Genomic DNA, 25,942 nt, shown 5'->3' with positions numbered 1-25,942 from the left:
ATCATTGGTCTTCCTTCTGCATGTTTTCCAGGTGTTTTGCCTTGAATTACCTCTTTTTCCAAACACTCCCTTCCTGTTCACATCACACGTCCAAAATACGTGAGTTTCCTTGATAGCACTGCCTCAAATGTTCCCCTTAACACCAGGGCCAGAATTTTCCGCTCGTCAGGCAGGCGTGTGCTCGACCCGAAAGAACGTAAAATGACGCGTGATGACGTTGGGCGAGCGTCCCAATGTCATTGCACAATATTTCGGTCAGGGATTAGGGGCGGAATGAGGTTTCGATCCGTCACTGAAAATAAAAATATTTCAGACTCATTTCTAACATGTCCCTGGAGGGGACATGTTTTTTAACATCATAAAAAATTGAAAATAAAGGATTTTAAATCTTCATCTCCCTGAGGCAGCTCTGTGCCTCAGGGAGCTTTTCCTGCGCACATGCGCGAAGATCCCTGCTCGCCCTCCTCCCACCCCCAACCACAGGCAGCGCCGAGCGCTGCAGCACAAATTTCACACTAGGAGGGCCTTAACTGGCCCGCCAGCGTGAAATCGATGTTGTGGCCCGATCACGGGCAGCTGTCAGCTTCCCGACCACTCCCGCTTGCCCCCGCCGAGCCCCACTGATGAAGGCAAAATCCTGGCCCAGCTTTCTTGTTTATCCACTTGGCTGTCCATGACAACAAGCAATATCTATGAGGACTTTCATCCCAAATACTCTTCTTTGTGTCTCATCGCTCTGCTTGATGATCCAGCATTCACAGCCATATATTGTAACCGGCACTCAGGGGCTTTCAGAAAGCAAATTTTTGTTGTAATCGAGATGCTGTGGCTGCTCCATACTCTTTCAAGTGAGTTCACAATGCCATGACCCTTGTTAACTCTAGCCCAAATTTCTTTGGTGGACTCTGCATCTTGTGTGATGAATGACCCAAGGTAGATGAAGGCATCAACCTGCTCAAGTTGAACTCCATTAATCAGAATCTTGCAGATTTTTCCACCCATCATCACCTTTGTCTTGTCGACATTGATCAGGAGATTGTATTTCCAGTTAACTTGATCAAGACAATCCACCACCTCCTGTAGTTATTCCAGAGTTTGCACGCAGAATATCATCAGCATATCAAAGATTCAAAACTCACCACTCACCACCTGCCATATCCCAACTTCGTACCCATCAAGTGTCTCTCTCAACTATTTATGCTTGGATGTTGAATAAATATGGTGACAGGACACAGCTATCTAACACCCTTTTTGACTTTGAACCCGGGAGGGTGCTAGCAACTCTGACCCTAGCTCGTTGATTATGATAAAGCTTGGTAAGTAAGTTGGTTAAATGTAGTGAGTATCCCATGTCTAACATGATCAACCAGAGCTTCTCATGTGAGACCGAATCGAATGTCTTCTCAAAATCAATAAAGCACATGTACATTAGCTGCTGATGTCCTTATAATGCGCAAAGTCCAAGGTTAGTGACTTGATCTCTGGTTCCTCTTTCATGTCAAAAATCAGCAATCTCACTCTGTCTATTCCAGGGATCCAGAGCAGTGGGGGAGATCAAAGCAATTGTTTGATAATTTGTGCACTGTTTCAGGTCACCTTTCTTCCGAAGAGAGATAAAGGTAAAGTCAGTCTATCTGGCCAATCACCAGTCTCTTACAGTGCCACATGTAGTCTGTACATCCTGTTCACTTTCGATTCTCCTCCCATATTAAGTAATTCTGCTGGTATATCATCCGGGCCATGGCCTTATGGCTAGCTGCCTGATGAATTGCTGTACCTCAGCTCTAAGTGGAGAAGGCTCATGTTAAACTTGGCTTTTAAATTCTAACTCACCATCATCCTTGTAATGGTACTCACAATATTCACGCTATCATGCCGCAATTTTCTTCACTTCAGTTTCATTCTTGTCAGAAGTTGACTGAATGCAATGCAGGCGAGGTTGAAACTTCAGCGAAATCAATTGAACTAGTTCAAAAAGTTTCCGTATATTGCCTTTCTGATTCTCCGCTTCTAATTCATCACACGTCCTTAGTTGTTCCTCTTAATCCTCTCACAGCTTTCTTTAAATTTCTGTCTTTCAATCTTTGTAACAATCCACATCCTTTTTCCTCTTTGCCTCTCTCTTGCCTTCAATCACAGAAAAAGTCTAGCCAGATATCCATCTCAAAGGCTGCACAAATCCCACCATTTCCTTTGCTACATCCTGGAGAACAATTTTTGTGGCTTGCCAAAGCTCTTCTGGTGTTTTCTTGTCAGCTGCCATCTGTAGAGCTTCGAATCTGTTGGTGATTTCCACTGCATACTGTGCTGCCTTATCATCCTTAAGCTGATCTAAATTCAGTCGTGTCATTAAAACCTGTTTTTTCTTTCTGCCCACTCTGACCTCCATGTCGCCACCAACAAATGATGATCAGTGTCACAGTTTGCTCCTGGATATGTCTTACAATTGTTTATATGGGATCTTGATCATTTTGCTACTGCAATGTAATCAATTTGATTCTTAGTTTGTCCATTTGGTGAGGTCCAGGTATACAACTTTCTTTGATGATGCTTAAACCATTTCTTAGCCAGAACCAAATCATGAAATCCCAAAGGCGTTCTCCAGCTTTATTAGTCTTTCCTAATCCAAATGGGCCAATTGCTGTCTGAGCCCTGTCAGTAATCCACACACCAATTTTTGCATTGAAGTCACCGATAGCTAACAAAATGTATTTTTTTTGGAGTTTGTTTTATCACCTTCAACACATTGTGATAAATTGTCACAGCATCTTCTTCAGCAGCAATCAATGTAGATCCATAAGCTTAAATCAGTGATGTCTCTTGGTATTGCATTGAGGCGCACTACTATGACCCCTATCACTGATTGGTTCATATCTGATTAGGGGTCCAGCCAAGCTCTTGTGTATGCATTCTGCTACTCCAAACAGGCTGCACACATCTCCTCCGGAGTAAACTACGGTGCATTCTTCCAGTTTTATGAAGTGACCTTGACCTTCCCAGTGCACTTCTGCTGCTTGTAAGCAACTGTACTTTGCCAAGTTGAAGGATGTTACGCACATTCCATATTCCAACACAGAGCTTCTTATGAAGTTGAACTGACACCAGGTGATCACTTTCCTGGCCTTTGATACTGATAATAGTGTTCCCTTTGCTTTTCTTCCAATAGCACATTTTCTGACCCTGTCCGGGTTACTCAATGGGGGACATTGACCTTGGTTCACTGGCTGTATTAAACGCTAGTTAGGCCACAGCTGGAGACTGTGTGCAGTTCTGGTCGCCACACTATAGGAAAGATGTGATTGCACTGGAGAGGATGCAGAGGAGATTCACCAGGACGTTACCTAGGCTGGAGTGTTTAGCTATGAAGAGAGACTGGATAGGCTAGGGTTGTTTTCCTTAGAGCAGGGAAGGTTGAGGGAGGATCTGATAGAGGTAGACAAAATTATGAGGGGCATAGATAGGAAGAAACTTTTCCCCTTAGCAGAGGTGTCAATAGCCAGGGGGCATAGGTTTAAGGTACGGGTCAGGAGGTTTACAGGGGATTTGAGGAAAAAAATTTTCACCCAGAGAGAGCCTCTCCAAGTGTAGATTAATTGTGTCCCTCAGAATTGCTTCCAATAGTTTCCCCACCACTGAGGTTAGACTGACTGGCCTGTAGTTCCCTGGTTTATCTCTTCTTCTCTTTTTGAATAACGGTACTTACTTCCATTCCAGGGTCTCCTCCACTGCTACTGGTCTAGGCCAACTGCAATACCAGCTGTAGTCACCATTGGGTGGGCTGGAATCTGAAAGTCACTGCCTGAGGGGGTGGTAGAGGCAGGAGCCCTCACAACATTTAAGAAGTATTTAGATGAGCATTTGAAACGCCATAGCATACAGGGCTATAGGCCAAGTGCTGGAAAATGGGATTAGAATAGATAGGTGCTTGATGGCCAGCGCAGACATGATGGGCTGAAGGGCCTTTTTCTGTGCTGTATAACTGTATGACACCCAAGCCAGTATGAAATTTGTTTTGCATCTATTGTCCATTAAGCTGTTTGGCTAAATAAGATAGTAGGCCCCTCATCTTTCCACCTTGCAGTGGAGAAGCCATTCTCCAGTTGCACTGGATATCTGCCTTGCCACAGGTTGGCAGTTGCCACTTTAACTGTGGTGATCCACCCAGCCAGCAGCCAGAAGAAGCGACTGTTGCCCGTGTCTTCACACATTAACCCCTTCAAAATCCAACCCACAACTCAACATGGTGAAGGGTTGAACAACAAAAAGTAAAGGATTGTTTGTTGAGGCTATGCCACCAGTGGTGAAAGTCTTGACTGGAGTACCACCTAGGGCAGGTGGGCAGGTTAACCAGGAACCCCAAAAATAGCTGTAGCATTGCCCAATGGGAATTCCTGACATCAAGCTGCAGTAATGTCATCAAGCTGTCTAAGTAGCCAATCACATTAAATCACTTTCACAGACAGCAAACCAGGAAATGAAAGGCAATAATTAAGTAACTTTTTAAAAAGTTTACAGAGTGCAAAATAAAGATTGGAACATACATGTGGTGTTATGGAGAAGGTCAAATGTCATGAACAAACTTGTATACAAAAAAAATTCATAATGAAGAAACAATAATGTTCTAATATTTTTTCAGGGCCAGATTGGCTGTCCAGCAATGATTACCACTCAGATTGCCGTTAAAAACCCAGTTATAATTCGTAGGCAAAGGTTTAACTTTCTAGAGTTTCTAACAGCGATGTTGGAGTGGAAAAAGAGAAGCTCTTGTCAAATCAACTGATTTCATTGATTGTTGACTTGAGGCTGCAGGGGTTCGGGGGTTGCAGTCCACAGAACAGCCTGTGGCAGAGTAGTGATGAAATTGTGGTTTGATTCAGAGGGATAATCATGGCGATTTCTGACAGTTCTGCAAATTCCTGACCATTAATGAATCTGCTTCTGCTGCCCTTTCAGGCAGTGTATTTCAGGTCATAACAACTCACTTTGAAATAAAACTCAGAGAATGTTAGATTTTCAACTTGAGCCACATTTGCACCAAAGCAATAGGGAATTACAACCTAACTAAATGGATTAAGGAATCACTGGTCTGGGCAAAAGAAAAACATCGGCTTTCAGAATGGTTTTTAAAATCGTACTTAAATTTATATATTATTTAGTGCCAAGAGTTAGACATTAGACAGTATTGTGCTTGGGCATAAGAACATAAGGAATAGGAACAGGAGTACACCATTCGGCCCCTCGAGCCTGCTCTGCCATTCAATAAGATCATGGTTGATCTTCTGGTATTTCGATTTCCACATTCCCATCTAACCCCGATAACCTTTGATTCCCTTGCCTCACAAGAATCTACCTACCTCTGCCTTAAAAATATTCAATGACCCCCTCCTCCACCGCCTTCTGAGGCAGAGAATTCCCAAGTCACACAACCCTCTGAGAGAAAAAACTTCTCCTCATGTCTGTCCTAAAAGAGCAACCCCTAATTTTAAAATAGTGCCCCCTAGTTCTGGACTCACCCACAAGAGGAAACATCCTTTCAACGTCCATCTTGTCAAAGCTGTTCAGGATCTTGCATACTTCAATCAAATCACCCCTCAATCTGCTAAACTGCAATGGAAACAAGCCCAGTCTGTCCAACCTTTCCTCATAAGACAACCCACTCATTCCAGTATCAATCCAGTAAACTTCCTTTGAACCGCCTCCAGTGCATTACATCCTTCCTTAAATAAAGAGGCCAAAACTGCACACAGAATGCGAAGTGCGGTCTCACCAATGCCCTGTATAACTGAAGTATAACATCCTTACTTATGTTCAATCCCTCTCGTAAAGGATAGCATTCCACTATCCTCCTTAATTACTTGCTGTACCGGCACACTAACTTTTTGTGACTCGTGTATTAGAACACCCAGATCCCTCTGCACCTCAAAATTATGCAGCCATTCTCCATTTAAGTCATACTCTACTTTTTTGTTCTTCCTGCCAAAGTGAACAACTTCACATTTTCCCCATGTTAAACTCCATTTGCCAGAACTTTGCCCACTCACTCAACCTGTCTATACAGGAACTTAGAAAGCAGAAGCAGGAGTAGGCCATTCACCCCTTGGAGCCTTCTCGGCCATTCAATATGATCATGGCTGATCCTCTACCTCAATGCCATATTCCCACTTTCTCTCCATACCCCTTGATGCCACTAATATCCATAAATTTATCAATTTCTTTCCTTAATATACCCAGTGACCCAGCCTCCACAGCATTCTGTGGTAGAGAATACCACAAGTTGACCATCCTCTGAGTGAAGAAATTTTTCCTCATCTCAGTCCTAAATGGCCTGCTCCATATTCTGAGACTGCTGCCCCTGATTCTGGACTCCCCAACATCCTCCCTGCATCCAGTCTGTCCAGCCCTGTTAGAATTTTATAAGTTTCAATCAGATCCCCTCTCATTCTTCCAAACTCTAGTGAATATAGGCCCAGTCGAACCAATCTCTCCTCATACAACAGTCCCACCATCCCCAGTATCAGCCTAGTGAACCTTCACTGCACTCCTCTCTATGACAAGTATATCCTTTCTTAGGTAGGGAGACCAAAACTGCATACAATACTCCAGGTGTGGTCTCACCAAGGCCTTGTATAACTGCAGTAAGACATCCCTACTTCTGAACTCAAATCCTCTTGCAATGAAGGCTAACATACCATTTGCCTTCCTAATTGCTTGCTGCACCTGCCTATTTACTTTCATTGACTGGTGTATAAGGAGACCCAGATCCCTTTGTGCGTCTGCATTTTCCAATCTATCACCATTTAAGTAATACTCGGCCTTTCTGTTTTTCACACCAAAGTGTATAACTTCACATTTAACCACGATATACTGCATCTGCCATGCGTTTGCCCACACACAACTTGTCTAAATCGCCCTAAAGCCTCCTTGCCTCCTCCTCACAACCCCGCCCAGTTTTGTCTTGTCAGCAAACTTGGAAATATTGCATTTGGTTCCCTCTTCCCAGTCATTTATATATATCGTGAATAACTGGAGCCCAAGCACTGATCCCTGCAGTACACCACTAGTCACCGCCTGCCACCTGGAAAAAGACCCATTTATTCCCATTCTCTGCTTCCTGTCTGTCAACTTCTTCATGTCCTTCTCAAAACATACTTTCCTACTTATCTTTGTGTCATCTGCAAATTTAGCTACAATGTCTTCACTCCCCTCATCTAAGCCATTGATGTAAATTGTAAAAAGTTGAGGCCCCAGTACAAACCGCTGTGGGACTCTACTTGTCACATCCTGCCAATCAGAAAAAGACCCATTATACTCTCTGCTTTTTCTGCCAGCCAGCCATGCTAATATGTTACCCCCTACACCAGGCGCTTTTATTTTCCGTAATAATCTTTTATGTGGCACCTTATCAAATGCCTTCTGGAAATCCAAGTACAGTACGTCTACACACTCCCCTTTATCCATTGCACGTTATTCCTACAAAAAACTCCAATGAATTGGTTAAACATGATTTTCCTTTCACAAAACCATGCTGACTCTTCCCTAGTGCCTTGAGCTCTTCTAAGTGCCCAGCTTTAACCTCCTTAATGATCGATTCTAATAACTTGTCCACGACAGACGCCAAGCTAACTGGCCTATAGTTTGCTGTTTTCTGCCTCCCTCCCTTCTTAAATAGGGTGCGAGGGTGCGGTTATATTTGCTACTTTCCAATCTGATGGAGCCTTTCCAGAACCTGACCAATTTTGGAAAATTAACACTGGCACATCAACTACCTCATTAGCCACTTAATTTTAAAGCACTTTTCATTTCAGTAAAACCAAAATATAAAACGAAAGCAGGTTACTTCATATAGTAGTAAACTACAGGAGACAAAACCTGTGCTAAAGTATGCTTGTGATAGGCTAGTAGTGAACTGTCAACTAAACTTGGTTCCACTGTCAAAAATTCTCTGAGGTTCTGTAGACTGGGTCACAACCCACTTTTAAAGACCAGCTCAAGAAACTCCCAGCAAAAGAGATAATAAAGTACCTGGTATCCTGGAGTGACTGAGTACTGAATGCCGGCAGTGGGCTGCATGTTCTCCGATACAGCCTCGTAGACAGGAGGTGCTGGTGCTAGCACTCGATGCTGGTGTGTAAACGTTTCAGCACTGCTTGCAATCCGACGCTGCTGAGGCGCATAAACCGTTTCCTGCTCATCCAGTCGGCGCTTCATGATGTGTTCATACTCAAGGGAGCCCTATAAACCTGGAGAGAAAGCGGGACCATTAAATACACACAATATAACTGCATATTCAATTCACTGAAGTACTTTACAACTTCATGAATTCATGTAACATCTTTTACATAGAGATTTATATAACATCTTTTACATAGAGACACATTCCAAGCGCTTTGCAGAGGAAAATGGTCACGCCAAAGAACAAGATTGAAAGAGTCTTAAAAGCTACAGAAAGACACTACCATAGAAAAGGGGAAGCGGCTGAGCTAACTGAATAGATGGTCTCCAGCTTAGCGATAAGAAAGTCAGTGAGCTCCTTGCACTTGTTGGAGGTGAGGATTAAGTGGACGGAGAGAAGGATTTAAAGAGATAATAGCTAAAATAAAATGGAGGCTATCTTTGCTCTGTAGGATGAGCCTTGGGCAGTGGAACCAGCCAGATCTGGTGATTAAATGGTTAAACCAAGGCACACCAGGGCCCCTAGATTTCTGGGAACAAGGATGGGTCTTATATTAGGGAAATCAACCAGGATGGGAGGGAATAAAGGGTTTATTTAAAAGGCCACAAGTGCATCAAAGGTGGAGGTGAAGGCGTGGTCGAAGGGAGGAACAGCTGCAGAAGTATTGTGGCAAATGGACAGCTAAACAAATGCAGATTCTGTTCATATCACTGAGCAAAAGGGTTCAAAGTACTTCCAGCACTAAAATATTAAAAGCCTCTTTTGAGTCAGCCACTGACAAGAATATCAATTTATGAGGGAGTTGAATCATAAGTAGTATCATCTTTCACAAATCCTAGAAACACTGTCTTTTTAAAACCTCCTGGCTGGAAGATCAATCCAACCCAGATGGCAGGTTGGGGCGGGTGACGCTTAAAGGAATATTTCAGCATTACCCTCAATTTCTCTTTGTTACCAGATCCATTCACATAACAGTAAATGCCTAAGATAACCCTTTCCATGTGAATTGGCTTGTTACCTTTCTGATGTCGTGATAAGGTGCTGTATAAATGCAGGTTCTCTCTTTTTTAAACTATGCGGCGCAGAGCTATGATTCATAGAATACAGTGAACACGAGAGAAACATTTGTCTCTACGTTCCCATTGATGGTTTGAAGTTTGAGGCATGGGACCCTTGCTTGAATATAAAAGGAGCTGTGATAGCAATGAATCCACATTTTACAAGATACAGAAATTCTTCCCCTTGGTGCTAATGAACCTTTGCATCAATGAACGAGTAAAAGAAAAAAAAAGATACGTTATTTTAAAATGTTAAACACTTCACAAGTGCAAGTGAATAAACGCCAAAGTAATCTATAGATTGCACCCTGCTAACACTGGTTTTGCCTCCTGTCTGAGACTCCAGGTCCTCACACACTTGCATTCCAATTGGGATCTACTACGCAGCTTTACTGAACTTACATAAAATGAATTTCAATGTCAGCCACAGATTTGCTTTCTCAAAAACGTTTTTAAAAACCGTATGCAAATAAAGTAAAACTTTATTTTATTTAATGACAGTCACAAACACCCAGCAACACTGCAACCCTTGCCCATTACTTTCCCTCTACAGGAGGCCCAGATAGACAGGCACGGCACTCCATGCAAATATTATTTTTCCTGCATCAGATGCAGCAGCTTAAATTAAAGCCATTGGAAGTCTTTACAGCTGTACAAGCTCAGCTCCCTTTATATTCAAGCAAGTGTCCCATGCGTCAAACTTCAAACCACCACAGGAGTGAAATTTCTTCTGTTGATAACAATAGTAAAAAATTCACTCTGAGAACAAAGCAAAAGATCTTTTGCTAAAATTAGACAAGAAGAATTTCATCCTTTATTCATCCCTTTAGGGTTTAACATTTTACAGGCAAGCATTATCTCTCACAATGAATTACAGGATACTGTTAATGCGACAGGGGTATTTCCAACAATATGCTTCAACAAAAGTGTTACTGAAAGTAAATATGATAAGGAAGTGCACCCACATTACTTTTACATATACACACACATTGAAACCTGTAAATCACAGGTATCGTGGGAACTAGCATCTGCTGTCTTTGCTTTGCAAATGCCCTTATTTTCAAAATAGTCATTGTATGTACATTAAAGAGTGCTTTACCTAGTGTGCACAGCAGTAAAGAAATCGCACTATCCCTGGGATTGAGCTATGCCAGCATTCAATCTCAGGCATAGAGCAGTTTCTCAGCCACAGTGCATTCTGGGTAAACAGCTCTCCATTCCACAAAATCTGTTCTTCCACAGAATCTGGTGCTGCCTCACAATGACCAATAAACACTGACCTCGTAAGAATTTAGGTGCACAAAGGAACCAAGCTGAAAGGGGAAGTTGCAGTGATCCCAACTCAGAAAATTTCAGATACAGCAGCTTTGCAAAGGACTGTGTCCTATGTGTTAAGTGGTGACAATGCATTGTGCAGTGAAGGCTGTCCGCAGTTTGGAATTTGAGAGCGTTCGTGTTTTCCGAGTGCCTCTTGTAAATAAGTATTTTGGTCTCTCAATCAGTGTCCATTTTTGCAGACTGCCATTTATAGAGTTGTCCTTTTTAAAGTAAACTAGTCACTTCTTTTGAAGTGTTAGAACCCACGCTTCCCCGGACATATTGCTCATTGCAATTGAAAATGGGAGGGCCTTAAGGGAACCGAAAAGAAAACTGCAAGGCCAAGAGGCAAAGAATTAAGCCGAGGACTTGCCCTTAGGCAGGACATTACTACAGAACATATAAAACGTCTGCACTGAAGTGAGGCAAAAATCTGATGTCAGCTTAAGCAGGACTGACACAGAGCAGCTGGGCCCCTTACTAGGCACGCTGGCAATTCTACAGGGAAAAAAACGTTCCGATCCCAGTCCTGACATGTTTCGAACTTTTCATAATTGCACTCACTGCAGGAAGAAACAAAATGAGAAGCGGTCTCGTGCCAAAAAATAAATCAACCAAGGGTGATCATGATGTCTACAAAAATGTTAATAGACTACACAGTGCTGTCCTCTCAGAGAGTAGCACAATGAAAACAGCCTACATACTTCTTAGCAGGGAAGCGAAATTCAGGAACCTCCAAACTAGAAGGACATTTTATACATGAATCAATCGAATGGCAGAGCTCAACAACAACTTATTATTACTTTATAGACGCTACACAAATATAAGTCCCAAGGTGCTTCAGAGGAGCATTCTAAAACATGACAACGAGACCCATTGGGAGATATTAAGTTAAATGACCGACGTCTTGGTCAATGAGGTATGTTTGATGAAACATGGAAAGCAAGCAAGTGACAGACAGAGGTGTAAGGAGGGAATTCCAGAGCTTAGGGCCTAGAGAACTGAAGGCATGGCCACCGATGGTGGAGCAGTTCATATCAAGGATGCTCAAGAAGCCAGGATTAGATGAGTGTACATATATTAGAAGGTTGTGGGACTAAAAAAAGATTTCAGAGATGGGAGGGGCAAGCCCATGCAGAGATTTGGAAACAAAAATAGGAATTTTTAAAACATGACATTGTTTGACTAGGAGTCAATGTAAGTCAGCGAGCACAAGGGCGATAAGTGAACAGGACATGGCACAAGTTAAGACGTCGGCAGTGTTTTGGATGATCTCAAGTTTATGGAGGGTGGAATATGGGAGACCTGCCAGGAGTGAGTTGGAATAGTCAAATCTAGAGGTAATAAAGACACGAACAAGGACTTCAACAGCACATGAGCAGAGACAGAGGCAAAGTTGGATGATGTTACAGAGGTGGTAATAGATGGTCTTAGCGATGGCGTGAATGAGTTTGGAAGCTCATCAAATATGACACCAAGATTGCGAAGAGACTAGTTTAGTTCTCCGACTGTTGCCAGGGAGAGGGATGGAGTCATTACCTAAGGAACCAAGTTTAGAGCGGGGACTGAAAACTTTGGTTCAGTCCTCTCAATATTTAATTGCAGGGAATTGCTGTTCATCCAATGCTGAATGTCAGATAAGCAGTCTGATAATTTAGCAACAGTGGAGGAGTCAAGAAAGGAGATGATGAAGTAGAGCTAGGTGTCATCAGAGTACATGTTAAAAATTAATACTGTGCTTTCAGTTATCGCCGCTAAGGGGCAGACTGTAGAGAAATAAGAGGGGGCCAAGAACGGATCCTTGGGACACAGCAGAGATTACAGTGCAGGAGTGTGAAGAGAAGTGATTGCAAGTGATCCTCTGGCTATGATTAGATAGATAAGAATGGAACCAAGTGAGAACACTAACCACACATTAGATTAGAACTTCCAAGTCTCGCAACCTGACGGCAGCAGGAATTCTATTTACAATTATATAAACTACAACACTTTTGGGTATTGGTTTTGCTGTACATTCTAACTAAGTTAAACCCTGACTAATTAGTACTGGTAGGTTTCTTGAATAGTTGCCAACTTGGCAAGTGCCTTCCACAAGATGCTCCCTGCAGGACACAAGTAGAGCTTCACAATTCTACAACACTTTTCAATTTTCATATTATCCTTGTGTTCTTCTTGCTCCCAATATAATCTCAGTTTTTTAGCGTTATTTGTTTTTCTTCAACCTTTCCCACTGGTTTCTGTTGGACAGTGTAATCCATAGTATAAAAGCAAAAAACTGCGGATGCTGGAAATCCAAAACAAAAACAAAAATACCTGGAAAAACTCAGCAGGACTGACAGCATCTGCGGAGAGGGACACAGTTAACGTTTCGAGTCCGTATGACTCTTCAACAGAACTAAGGAAAAATAGAAAAGAGATGAAATATAAGCTGGTTTAAGGTGGGGGTTAGAACTGGATAGAGGGCCAGTGATAGGTGGAGATAACCAAAAGATGTCATAGACAAAAGGACAAAGAGGTGTTGAAGCTGGTGATATTATCTAAGGAATGTGATAATAAAGGTACAGATGGACCTAGTAGGGGTGGGGTGAAGGGATCGAAATAGGCTAAAAGGCAGAGATAAAACAATAGATGGAAATACATTTAAAAATAATAGAAATAGGTGGGAAAAGAAAAATCTATATAAATTATTGGAAAAAAGGGGGATCAGAAGGGGGGTGGGGATGGAGGAGAGTTCATGATCTAAAATTGTTGAACTCAATATTCAGTCCAAAAGGCTGTAAAGTGCCTTATCGGAAGATGAGGTGCTGTTCCTTCAGTTTGCGTTGAGCTTCACTGAAACATTGCAGCAGGCCAAGGACGGACATGTGGGCATGAGAGCAGGGTGGAGTGTTGAAATGGCAAGCGACAGGGACGTCTGGGTCATGCTTGCGGACAGACCGAAGGTGTTCCGCAAAGCGGTCACCCAGTCTGCATTTGGTCTCTCCAATGTAGAGGAAATCGCATTGGGAGCAGAGATTGCAGTAGACTAAATTGAGAGAAATGCATGTGAAATGCTGCTTCACTTGAAAGGACTGTTTGGGCCCTTGGACGGTGAGGAGGAGGGAAGTAAAGGGGCAGGTGTTGCACCTTCTGCGGTTGCATGGGAAGATGCCACAGGAGGGGGTTGAGGTGTAGGGGGTGATGGAGGAGTGGACCAGGGTGTCCCGGAGGGAGTGATCCCTGCGGAATGTCGCGGGGGGGGGGGGGGGGTTATCTTCAAATTTCAGTTTGAAATTCTTGGCCAAGTATTTAGACTCCACACTAGGGAAGGGAAGAAAGAACATGATGATAGACTAACAGGAACTGTTCCACTCTGTTGTCAGTAAAGAATTTACTCTGCATGTTCACAGCAAGTTTTACCTGCCCAAAGAGACAGCTATGATGACAGTGAAATGTTACCTCAGGTGAATACCATGCTTTGTGATTACAGACAGGAAAGCAACAAGACATCACAACATAATATGGCTTGTAGAGATCAACTGGTACATCTCCACACACCTCAATGTAACTCCCACTGTGACTAGCCAAACACAAGATTAATTGTTGTTGTTCCTAGGAGCTCATTGTGTGAAAAATTGGCTGTTGTGTTTCCTACATTATAAAATTTTGAAACTACTTCATTGGTTGTGAAGTCCTTTGGGAAGTGTTAAGATTGTGAAAGGCACGATATAAGTGCTATTTTTTTATTCCTTCTAACTCAATTAGGGCAGGAGGTTTAGTGGGGGATGTGAAGAAAAACTTTTTTACCCAGAGGGTGGTGACGGTCTGGAATGCACTGCCTAGGAGGGTGGTGGAGGTGGGTTGCCTCACATCCTTTAAAAAATACCTGGCACGTCATAACATTCAAGGCTATGGGCCAAGTGCTGGTAAATGGCATTAGGTAGGTAGGTCAGGTGTTTCTCACATGTCAGTGTAGACTCGATGGGCCGAAGGGCCTCTTCTGCACTGTGATTCTGAGATTAGTTTGGTAGGAAAAACTCAATAATTGTACTGCTGCACGGACATTTCAAATGGACATAGTAAGAACATTTTATAAACTCACCATTACACTTTACTGAAACCTCAGTGACAACAAACTAGTTCCTAGCTGAATACTAATTATTAGGCATACTAAATATAGATAAGTCTAAATAAATACTTCTAAAATAATTTTCCTTAGATCAGCAAGTTATTTTTCCTGAAGCGGTACAAAATACCCATGTTCCTCTCAGGGATGCTCCATGTGTATATTACTACCTTCCATCATCAAGCACAGCACACTGCTGTGAATACAGGTCAACAGTGAACTTCCTGAGAGCCTGTTTATGCGGTCACACTGCTCCCTGTTATACATCACTAGCATTTAACACCACTTCAGGAAACCTCAGAAACAGCTGACCACACAGTAACATGTTCCACCACAGGGTACTAGAGAAATCCCTTCTTCGGAGCTGAACTACTGAGTTTTGAAATGCATAACAAAAGTAGCTTTACCAGTTATTTGTTACACTTAAACTTCAATGTATTTAGAAAACATCACAATAGTAGAGGATGAAAGCTTAATACTTTCATGCAACATCTCACTGCCCATTATTTTGACACCTACTTATTTATAACTAGTTAATGCCTTCACTAAAACAGGAGGTAGAGTGGCCTATAAATGTATTCACGATTAATATCAGCAACAGTAACTTCTGGGCTATTATGTTTTAAAATAAACAGGTTCAAATAGCAAGTTTCTATCAGAAAGCACAAAGGCTGGTGCTTGCAGTTCCCTGGGGAGAATGGTCAGTCTTTGTGCAAGTCAGCACAATCAGAGTCAGCATGGTTTTATGAAGAGTAAATCGTGTTTGACTAATTTGCTAGAGTTCTTTGAAGCTGTGACAAGCAAAGTGGATAATTGGGATCCTGTAGGTGTGGTATATCTGGACTTCCAGAAGGCCTTTGATAAGTTGCCACACAAAAGATTAATACACAAGATAAGATCACATGGAGTTAGGGGTAACATATTAGTTTGGATAGAGGATTGGCTAACCCAACAGAAAGCAGAGAGTTGAGATGAAAGGGTCTCTTTCTGGGTGACAAGCTGTAACTAGTAGGGCGCCACAGGGTTCCATCCTTGGGCCCCAACGAGTTACAATCTATATTAATGACTTGGATTCAGGGGTAGAAAGTACAATAGCTAACTTTGCAGATGACACCAAAATAGGTGGGAAAGTAAGCTGCAATGAAGAAATAAGAAACTTACAAATGGATATGGACAGGTTAGGTTAATAGGGCAAAATCTGGCAGATGGGAGTTTAACGTGGATAAGTGTGAGGTTATCCATTTTGGTCGGAAGAATAAAAAATAATTTATTATTTAAATGGAGAGAAACTTCAGAAAGCTTCAGTGCAGAGGGATCTGGGAGTCCTCGTGCATGAATTGCTGAAAGCTAGTATGCAGATACAACAGGTAATGAGGAAGGCAAATTGAATTTTGGCATTTATTGCTAAAGGAATAGAGTATAAAAATAGGGAAGTGTTGTTGCAACTGTACAAGGCATTGGTGAGACTGCACCTGGAGTACTGTGCACAGTTTTGGTCCCCTTACTTGAGGAAGGAGGTAGTTGCAGGGGGTTCAGAGGAGGTTCACTAGGTTGATTCCAGAAATGTGGGGCTTGTCTTATGAGGAGAGATTGAGCAGTTTAGGCCTATACTCGCTAGAGTTTAGAAGGATGAGAGAAGATCTAATTGAGGTATAAAAGATGCTAAAGGAGATAGATAAAGTAGATGTGGAGCAGATGTTTCCCCTTGTGGGGCATTCTAGAATGAGAGGCCATAGTTTTAGGCTAAGGGGTGGTAGATTTAAATCATAGATAACGAGGAATTACTTTTCTCAAAGTGTCGTGAATCTGTGGAATTCACTACCTCAGAGTGCAGTGGATGCCGGGATGCTGAATAAATTTAAGGAGGAGACAGATTTTTAATTAGTAATGGGTTGAAAGGTTATGGGGAGAGGGCAGGAAATTGGAGTTGAGGCAGAAATGAGATCAGCCATGATCGTATTGAACAGGCTCGAGGGGCTGAATTGCCTACTCCTGCTCCTAGTTCTTATGTTCTAAGTGCAAGATCCTTTAGAGGGAAGTTGACTAAAAAGTCCCACTCTAGGCATTACCATCCACCTCATAATGATTGGGTATATAACACACCAGCAAAGACATGGTCAATTTTGAGAGAACAGAAACAAATCTGTTCCTAAAAAAAGCTTTCTGTTGCCTAATTTTTAATAACACAAATGTTTGAGAATCAGGATTTAAAATAAGATATCATGCAGCACCTTTTAGAATTTGTCGATCATAACTTTATCAGTAACAGTAATTTCTGGACAAACATGGCTTAAAATATATGGGTATTTCCATAAAAAGGCCTAAAATGCCCCAACCCCCATCTCACACCAAAATTGGAGAACAGCTGAAGGTAGAAAGAGACACTCTCAACTTGACAGCCCCATAAGATCCTGCCCACACCTAAATATTTTAAGGTCCCAGCAACGTACAAGGCCCAATGCAACAGAAAGGTTGATGTTCACTGCTCATAGTGACAGCTCTTCTCACTGTTTCCGATTTACCTTCACCAGGTAACTGCAGCAGCCTCACTAACAGCACAATGTCCTTTAACAGTACACAATAGTATCAAGTAACTCAACTTGATACATAATTACAAGTTCTTGCGAACCATTGTATGTAGAAGATTAGAACATAAGTGAACTACCCGGTGCACATCAGTTCATATCTCTGTTAAACTTCCTCTTCAAAACAACACGCTTAGCTCATCCTCAGCTCCTGCTCATTGGGGTGGAAGCTTTGAGATCACCGAGGACATATCTCTTTGTGTGCTTTTCTATACCATATAAATTACTACCACCAGAAAGATTAGTCGTTTCATATTATCCTTAAAATGAGTTCAGCAAAGGTAAGGGACAGGAATGCTTCAAGTAAACACTAAAAACATATGCTGAATCATGGTGCCATCCCCTCCCACCTTTGGTTATTCCCTGTAAATACAAAAACGACACTGAGTGTTGACTCTTCATGTACACAATGCCTGGTAATATTTTGAAAAGTCCTATATTAAATGCATTCTCACAACTTTTACATTGTAAGTTCCTATGTTTGCATTTATAATGGAAATTTCCCATGTAAACTTGTCACGTTGCAATTACACTCTCATCAATTTTGTATCTGTTGGTACTGCACAGAACCTCTGAGCAACTCTACTTCTCTTCCGCTGCATTGCTGCAAGTTTTGCAACTTAAATATGAATACTATAAAGTCAAAATATTGTATGAAAATAAGGTCATGGGGACTGAGTTACACCTACTCAACCCGGTCTGTATTCTCTCTCCCAGCTTCTCTGTATCAATAAATATCCCCACTCGGCATTTGTTCAAGTACAGAGTTTCAACAATCCATGTTGATATTCTTGGCCTCATCATCATCTCTGAAATGGAACTCTTATATGTCCTTTGACAATCTAACTAGCACCCTACATTGTGCAACATAGAGAAAGTGAACCCCAGGCTCCTCTTTAATTCCAAACTCTTCTTTTTTTTTTAATAGCAACAATTCTCCACAATTCCTGATTCCATCCAAGAATTGAATATTGTTTCCATATTCTGTTTTCTTGCCAAGCATCTCTCATGTACTGTGTGACAGGTATAACGAAAAATGTTTACAGGCTGGTTGGCTGGTCTCTGACCACCAACCTCTCTCCCGCTGTCTACTCTGGCCTCAATTCCTAACTGTTACCCGGTTACCACTGCATGTGTGAATGGGAACAACATAATCGGGCTTAACTACGATGGCTCCCTCGGGAAACTCTGCTGTCAAATGAAGATTAAGCACCTTAACGAGGTTCAGAAGGGCCACCACCATCCTCACATGAACCAAAGTCAGGATGATTGTACCATCGGAAGAGAACCAGAAGTAAATCACTCAGTAGCTTAACTATTGTAACATTCTCCACTTAGTAAGGAAGAATATTGTATAGTTGTTGGCACAAAGTTGAGCACACAAGTTACATTTTCTAGTTGTTAAATACAGAAGAAGAATGTCTCTTGTAACACAGCTACTCATTTGGACTGACACTATATTGGCTCTTCCATTTTCATTTTTGTAATCTTCAAAACACTTCCAAAATACATCCGAGTAGCTAAAGAGCTACTTCAGCCTCAACTTGCTGCCAAGCTTCTAGTCAACTAACATTCCCCTCTTTAGCTCATTGTCAATTTTTGTCTCCTTTTGCTCCTGTGAAGTGCCTTGGGACATTTATATTAAAGACATTATATATTAGTACAAGTTGCTGTTGCAGCAGTTCTATGGCTGAAGTGCAGCTTTTGATATTTTACTTAGCATCTAGCCACCCACTCGATCCTGATGATGAGGGATGCAGAGTAACATTAACACATATCAGCCATAATAAAACGGGTCTTCTTTCAATTCCTACCCAACTAATCAAAATATTATGAAGTACAGCAATTTCAATTAATTGATTTTAGCTACAGTGCACCAACATATCCAACATTGGGGGCTAATTGTGTGTGTTAGGCCTAATCTAATCTGGAGTCTAGAAATGGAGCAAATCAGAAGTGCTTGATACCACAAACACAAAGCGTCAAGAAACTGCTAATCTCTTTGCAGAAAAACCTACAAGATACTTAAAGGGATAGATAGGGTAGATGCAGGTAAGATGAAGATGGTTGGGGAGTCTAGACCAGGGGACACAATTTCAAAATAAAAAGAAAGCCACTTAGGACTGAGATGAGGAGAAAGTTTTTTTACTCAGAGGGTTATGAATATTTTGGAATTGTCTAGCTCAGAGGATTGTGGAAGCTCAGTCAATGAGTATGTTTATAGCAGGGATTGACAGACCAATGACATAAATGGACATGGGGATGGTGAGAGGGAAAACAGCATTGAAGTGAATGCCATGATCGTATATTGAACGGCAGAGCAGGTTCAATGGGCCGAATGGCCTACTCATATGTTTCTTTGTTCCTAAAAAAAAACCAAATGGTGTTACCCAGAAATGGGACATTGTTCAAATGAATACAACGAATGAACACAAGATGCAATCTGGGAGGACAGAAGGGAATTAAACAAAATGACAAAGGAAAATGAAGGAAGGGAGGCTGAGAAAGAGAGGGACGGAGAAAGGGATTATAAACTTTTTAAAAGTGGCATGTTAGAAGTCATATTGGTGAGTTAGGTTTCAATTTTTCTTGCATGGTATATTTATACTAATTGCAGTTGATGCAAAACTCACTGAAACATAATCTATTACATTGAAAGCTTTTTTGTGGTAATTAAATTCCTTTTTTTAACCGTTATCTCCTATTTCTTTCTCCCCCACATGCTTAAATAAAAGCAAAAAACTGCAGATTCTGGAAATCTGAAATAGAAACAGAAAGTATTATAAATACTCAACAGGTCTGGCAGTACCTATGGAGAGAGAAAAACTGAGTTAACACTTCAAGTCAAATATGGCTCAAAAAGGTAGATGGCAAGAGAGATTAAATGACAAAGATGTCCTGGAACAAAAGGCAAAGGGAGTGGTAATGTTTGTAGAAAAGAGACAAAGCATTTGTCCAGACTCCCCTCTACCCTATCCGAGACCTTCCTTTCCCTCTCCTATGTCAAAAACATATAGCCCATCACATTTCTACCCCCCCTTCAATTCTGAAGAAGAGTTATATTCAACTTGAAATATTGACTTTTCTCTCTCCAGATGCTGCCAGGTCTGCTGAGTATTTCCAACACTTTCTGTTTTTATCCCTCATATTTATCTAGCTTCCTCTCAAATACATCAATGCTATTTGCCTCAACTGCTCCCTTATGGTAGCAAGTTCCACATTCTCTGGGTAAAGAAGTTTCTTCTGAATTCCTTATTGAACATATTAGTGATTTTCTTATATTTATGAACATTAGTTCTGGATTCCCCACAAGTGGAAACATTTTCTTTACATCTACTTTAATAAATTCCTTCATAATTTTAAAGACCTCTGGTATGTTACTCTTCAGCCTTCTCATCACACAATAACTTGTATTTATAAAGCACATTTAATGCAATAAAAATGTCCCAAAGCACTTTACAGGAGCACTGTAAAATAAAATTGAACACTGAGCCACAAAAGGAGATACTAGGAAAGTGGTCAAAGATATAGGCTTTAAGGAGCACCTTAACGGAGGAAAGGGAGGTAGAGATAGAGAGGTTTAGGGAGGGAGCCCCAGAGCTTAGGATCATATCAGCTGAAGGCACAGCCATGAGTAGTGAAGCAATTAAAATCAGGGATACTCAAGAGGCCAGAGTTAGGAGGAACACAGATTATTGCAGAGGGTTATGGGGTTGGAGGAGGTTACAGACATAGGGAGGGATGAAGCCATTGAGGGATTTGTAAACAATGTACTAGAGAAAAGAGCTCCTCCAGCTATTTCTGATAACTTACAGCCCTTCAGTTTTAGTATTAACCTTGCAGATCTTTCTTGCACCTTCTCCAGTGTCCCTGTACTCTTTTTGTAATATGCAGGACTTAATTAGTGCAGGGGTTGAGAATTTTCATGCAGTCACCCACAAACCATCATTTTGGTTTTACCCAGTTCACTGTAGGGAGACAGGAGGGGACTACAGAGATCAAGCAACCCATGGTCAGATTCAAGTGAGCAGTTCTTTCAATCAAGGGTGCATGGAGTGAGGAGACACAAGAAAGAGCAAGAGATTACAAAAAGAGTCTCACCTTATAGCAAGAACTGTCAATTCAGAGCAAAACGCATGCTGTCGGGTCAAACGCATTAATAATAAGGCAAAATGTGAAAGTTAGTGAACCTCTAATTTATGAACTTTCAAAAGTATCTCCAAAACAGACAGGGAAGAAATTCATAATCCTATTGATGAGAACATTCATAGGAAGATCTATTTTATTATTTTAGCATTTCAATGTTTGCTACACAAGGGACAAAAAAAAGCTTCAACTAAGTATAAACACGACTTATGCAACATTCAAGTGATTAAGGGCTAGGCTACAATCAGAAAAGATTCAACGGTCCATCAGAAAAGATTCAACGGTCAATAAGACAGAACCAGCACAGGAGCTTTGCTAAATTCTTTTCAAAAATATTAGCCGAACGACTGCTAGCATCTATGTACCTAAAAAAACAACACTGATCTTTGTAACAAACTGCAACAGTTACAGATTCTGACACTTTTTGACACGAGTTCTCCTCTGAATAGGCAGAATACCCCAGAATGTGACAGCACTTTCAGGTAGTGGATCTTTTCATAAAAACAAGCCAATAGTTGCTCCAATGTTTTGATGACTTCGATGGCATTGTGATACCATCAGAGGGCTGCACCATCTGTAATATCACCGCAAAACATGCAGCTGTAAAGAGGATATGTCACTGCACACACCTCTCTTAAGGATCAGTAACAGGAGAACATGAAATCATGTCATTGACATCCTTTTCCCTGTTGCTTTCCTAGATCATTTGACAACTTTAAGCAGCAAGTGCTGACAACATCACTGAGAGGAGTTACCGTCTGCGAGTGAAGCCAATGAACATACTTAAACCACCCACGGCCAGAGCCAATAAATCTTTGGATGGGGTGATTAGTATTCAGCTTAAAATGAACTTTCAAACAAAATTTATTCAGTTAAAAGTTAAAATCATAACCCTGTGTAAGTTTTTTGAAAACTGATAAGGATATAAATTATTCTACAGACCCCCAGCACACCATCCCATTATTAATAAAGGTATGTACATCTGTAATTCTTAAAAACTTCTTCCTCTACTTGCTTGGGCTTTGCCACATGAAGAACAGCCAAAGTATACTGCCAAACTTCAATGCTGCCCTTGGCTGCTCCCAGAACGTACAAATCACATTTTGTTTTTCTCTCCCTCTCACGGAACTATGTCTGGCCTCCAATTCACATCTAGCTGCATGTTGAGAGTTGACCCCTAGAGGGGTAATGGTGGTGTAGTGGTAATGTCACTGGCCCAGGCTAATGCTCTGGGGAAACCGGTTCAAATCCACAGCTAGTGGAATTTAAATTCAATTGATAAAATTTGGAATTGAAAGCCCTTGTCAGTAATAGTGACCATGAAACTATTGACTGTCGAAACCCATCTGGGAGGAAATCTGCCATCCTTACCTGGTCTGGCTCATATGGGACTCCAGATCTACATTAATGGGGCTGACTCTTAACTACCCTCTGAAATGGCCTGGCAAGCTGTTCAGTTCAAGGGCAATTAGGGATGGGCAATAAACGCAGGCCTTGCCAGTGATGCCCACATCCCAAAAAAGAATAAATACTTTTTTTTAAAACGTAAAGAAGCAGAAAATTCAACTAACACCCCTCCATATTAGGCTGGTGCTCCATAGCACTGAACTGTTGGGCATTGCAAACGGGCCATTTTTTAAAGGTTTGCTTCCACTCAACAATGTTTTAATAGTACAGTTACATTGCTACCCTCTGCTCTGCTGTATCCTTCTGAAGGTGTATCCTTACTACTTACAATGTAAGGGAACATTCATCAGCAGTCCCTTACAACACATCAATATAGTAATACCTGCAAACAGTCTGAATACTTTAGACTTAAATGAACCTAATCAGAAGCTGTTTGAAGATACTCCACGTAACACAATGAAATAAAACCCCATCTTTAACTTAGTGACAAAACATAATTTTTTTTTAATCCTTTATACGCTCCTGCAAATGTTCCAACCTCTATATACTAGTTTATCCAGGATTTTATTGCACTGTCATAAATTAAAGTAGGTAAAAACTACTTTTGTTATCCATAGTAGGGTTAGATGGGCTGAATAAGCCACCACTAACAATGCTCATCACAAGTTACACAGCTCCAACAGGGAGCACAATGAAATATTACTTTCATGGATTTCCTCAACAAGTCTGGTGACAGTAAGTTTGCTCTATGCATATCAAAAGAGCAAATCTCTTGTAAGATCCTCCTTAGAAGTTAACCTGTTGTGCATTGCGGAATCCACTACTGAATGGCAACAGGTTTAACACTCCCTAAATGGCTCTTTCAGAGAATTTGCTCTGTAGTATGTTACCATGATTCAATCTCAGATCTGGGCTTGTGAAGAAAATGAATTCTCTGTTGTGACTGTATATTGTTTTGATTTAGTTACCTCTTTGCAGGAACTTGCTTAGAGAAGTTACTAAGTACTGTACAAAGAAACACAAAGTAACAAGTTTCCTCAGCTAATGACTTCATCTGCTGAAACTAGTTTAGTTCTCATAAGCAGAAACTCTCTAGTTGTTCTTTACAGACAGGAAAATGAATTGTTGTGAGGTACTCCTGGTGTAAATTAAACTTTATAATAGGCTCCACCACTGCCTGTTGCATGACTTGTTTCATCAGCTGTCACAAGAGTCTTAAATGAATCTGGACTCAAGAAATTTCAGTCACTTACGTCGCAAGTTGCCACATTACTAACTCCAGAGTGGAAGAAACATCACCTATTGCTTTTACATTCAATCAAATCTCTGATTGGGATGGGATGAGAAGAGAATCAGCTTGTTCAGCTCCAAACTGTAGAAGCAGCAAAACATCACCTGTTCTCTAAAACAGATGGCAAACTTGATTCAGTAACTTCAGTGAAGCCACCTTACTCTCCTAATCCAGCCTTTAAGTAAAATCCATATTACATGTAGGGATCATTTTGAAAACAACCGTTAAAGGATAGTGCAAGCTCCAACTAACTGTCCAGAACAGGTAATCAAATACTCCCCATGCCACTTTGTCTTCCCTGCCAAGTGATTGCAAGGTGCCACATCATGCAATAGTTATTTGGGGCAGTGATCTTAAAGGTCATCTCAAATAAAGAGGAGACTGGTATAATTTAATAAAGTATTTTACTGACAAGGGCTGCCACATTAATCTTGAAACACCCTAACCCTAAACACTGCAAATTAACTAAATACAAAATTGCATTCAGCTGTCATATTACAGAATAAAAGGGTGAGAGACTGCACTTATCACATCCTTGAGCCACCCCAAAACACTTCATAGCCAATTGTTTCTATGGTGCAGTTGGTTATTTGTGGGTGAATGCAGGCAACAAGGTCCCACAAATAGCAATTAAGAAGAATGATCAATTTAATAGGTTATTTTTCATGTGATTTGGGGAGGACACTGGGAGAAAACTCGACTTTTCTTTGAACAACAGTCAATGGAACAATGATCAACAACAACCTCAGCTTAATGCCACAACCGTCGGACTATACCTCTGACAATCGAGCACCCTCTCAGATTAAAGTGGCAGCCTAGATCATGTGCTCAAGTCCTGGAGTAGAGTTTCAACCTTCTGACTTGACGGCTACAGTTTGACTTTGTCTTGGCGTACTGAATCCCTATCTAAAATATCTCTAACATAATATTACTGTAATTTTCACTTTTATATAGTGTCTCTCATGTAGTGACACAATTCAAGGTCCTTTAAAAAAAAAGCTGCGGGGAAAATGGATGCCAAGCTAAAATTAGAAAAGGAAATTGCCATCAAGAATGGTCAGATAGGCTTCTGAAGTTGGGGAAGAGTGCAACTGAGTTTAAGTGTGCAGGTTTTAAAGTTATGCCAAGGATTACAAAGCAGACGGAAAGGGGAAATGTGAAGTAGACCACGTTCCAAAGAGCGGACTGTGCAAGCTATGGAACGACCTGCGAAGGAGGATTTTGAAAGAAGAGCACTGAGAGGCAATGAATGGGGATAGGTAGGGATGAGAAATAAGTGAAACTCAGTGTGATGTGGAATGCAGGCAGAATAGTTACAAATCATCAAAGGCAGGAATGCAAGTTTCTTCCCAAAATGGCACCTTTCAAAAGATACTAATTTTTTTACCCCAAAAGAATAAGAATTTAACTACCATGAACTTGATAGTTGAAGCTAGATTACAGCAATGGGTTTTAATATGAACAAAATACTGGAGTTACCAAAGAACTATTTATTTTTAACTAGAAACGCTTATCTGGGTAATTGAATTATACATCGTTTCTAGCTACTGATAAATCTCAGTTCCTCGCCTCCAATCTCTGCACCCTCTAATTGTTCAGGTTTACAGCTTCCTTTGCTCTCAAATAACAACTGCATTTTTATTTAGGGCAGTCCCAAAAATCACAGATAAATTAGTAACGTTACATCTTTCCTACAAAGAAAAATTAAACACATGAATCAATTTTCTAACTTCATCATGATACATGTCCATGGTGCATTTATTTTTATATAAACCTACTACTGTAACTTCAAGCCTGATCTTTGAATGATTTGTGGAGGATTGGGTAGCTTCCCAAGTCTACTCTATTCATCTACTTCAC

The 25,942-nt window shown here is 41.1% G+C and overlaps 1 protein-coding gene across 5 annotated transcripts in view; it reads right to left on the bottom strand.

The window, feature by feature from the left end:
• The window catches only part of sin3aa (SIN3 transcription regulator family member Aa), a 133,755-nt gene that overhangs the window by 81,244 nt on the left and 26,569 nt on the right, over window positions 1–25,942 (bottom strand). For 4 of the 5 annotated variants that reach the window (XM_041178345.1, XM_041178344.1, XM_041178346.1 and 1 more), the window contains one exon: window positions 8,023–8,240. In XM_041178345.1, the coding sequence (XP_041034279.1) occupies window positions 8,023–8,208 (186 nt within the window). In that variant the 5' untranslated portion in view covers window positions 8,209–8,240. Of the gene's footprint in view, window positions 1–8,022; window positions 8,241–25,942 lie in introns of those variants that run through there. The other variant, XM_041178347.1, reaches the window with a different exon arrangement.

This window comes from Carcharodon carcharias, chromosome 32 (genome assembly GCF_017639515.1).
Source record: "Carcharodon carcharias isolate sCarCar2 chromosome 32, sCarCar2.pri, whole genome shotgun sequence".
Taxonomy (NCBI): Eukaryota; Metazoa; Chordata; class Chondrichthyes; order Lamniformes; family Lamnidae; genus Carcharodon; species Carcharodon carcharias.
The sequence above is the reverse complement of the archived record's forward strand: the minus strand, read 5'-3'. Positions and strand labels throughout refer to the sequence as shown.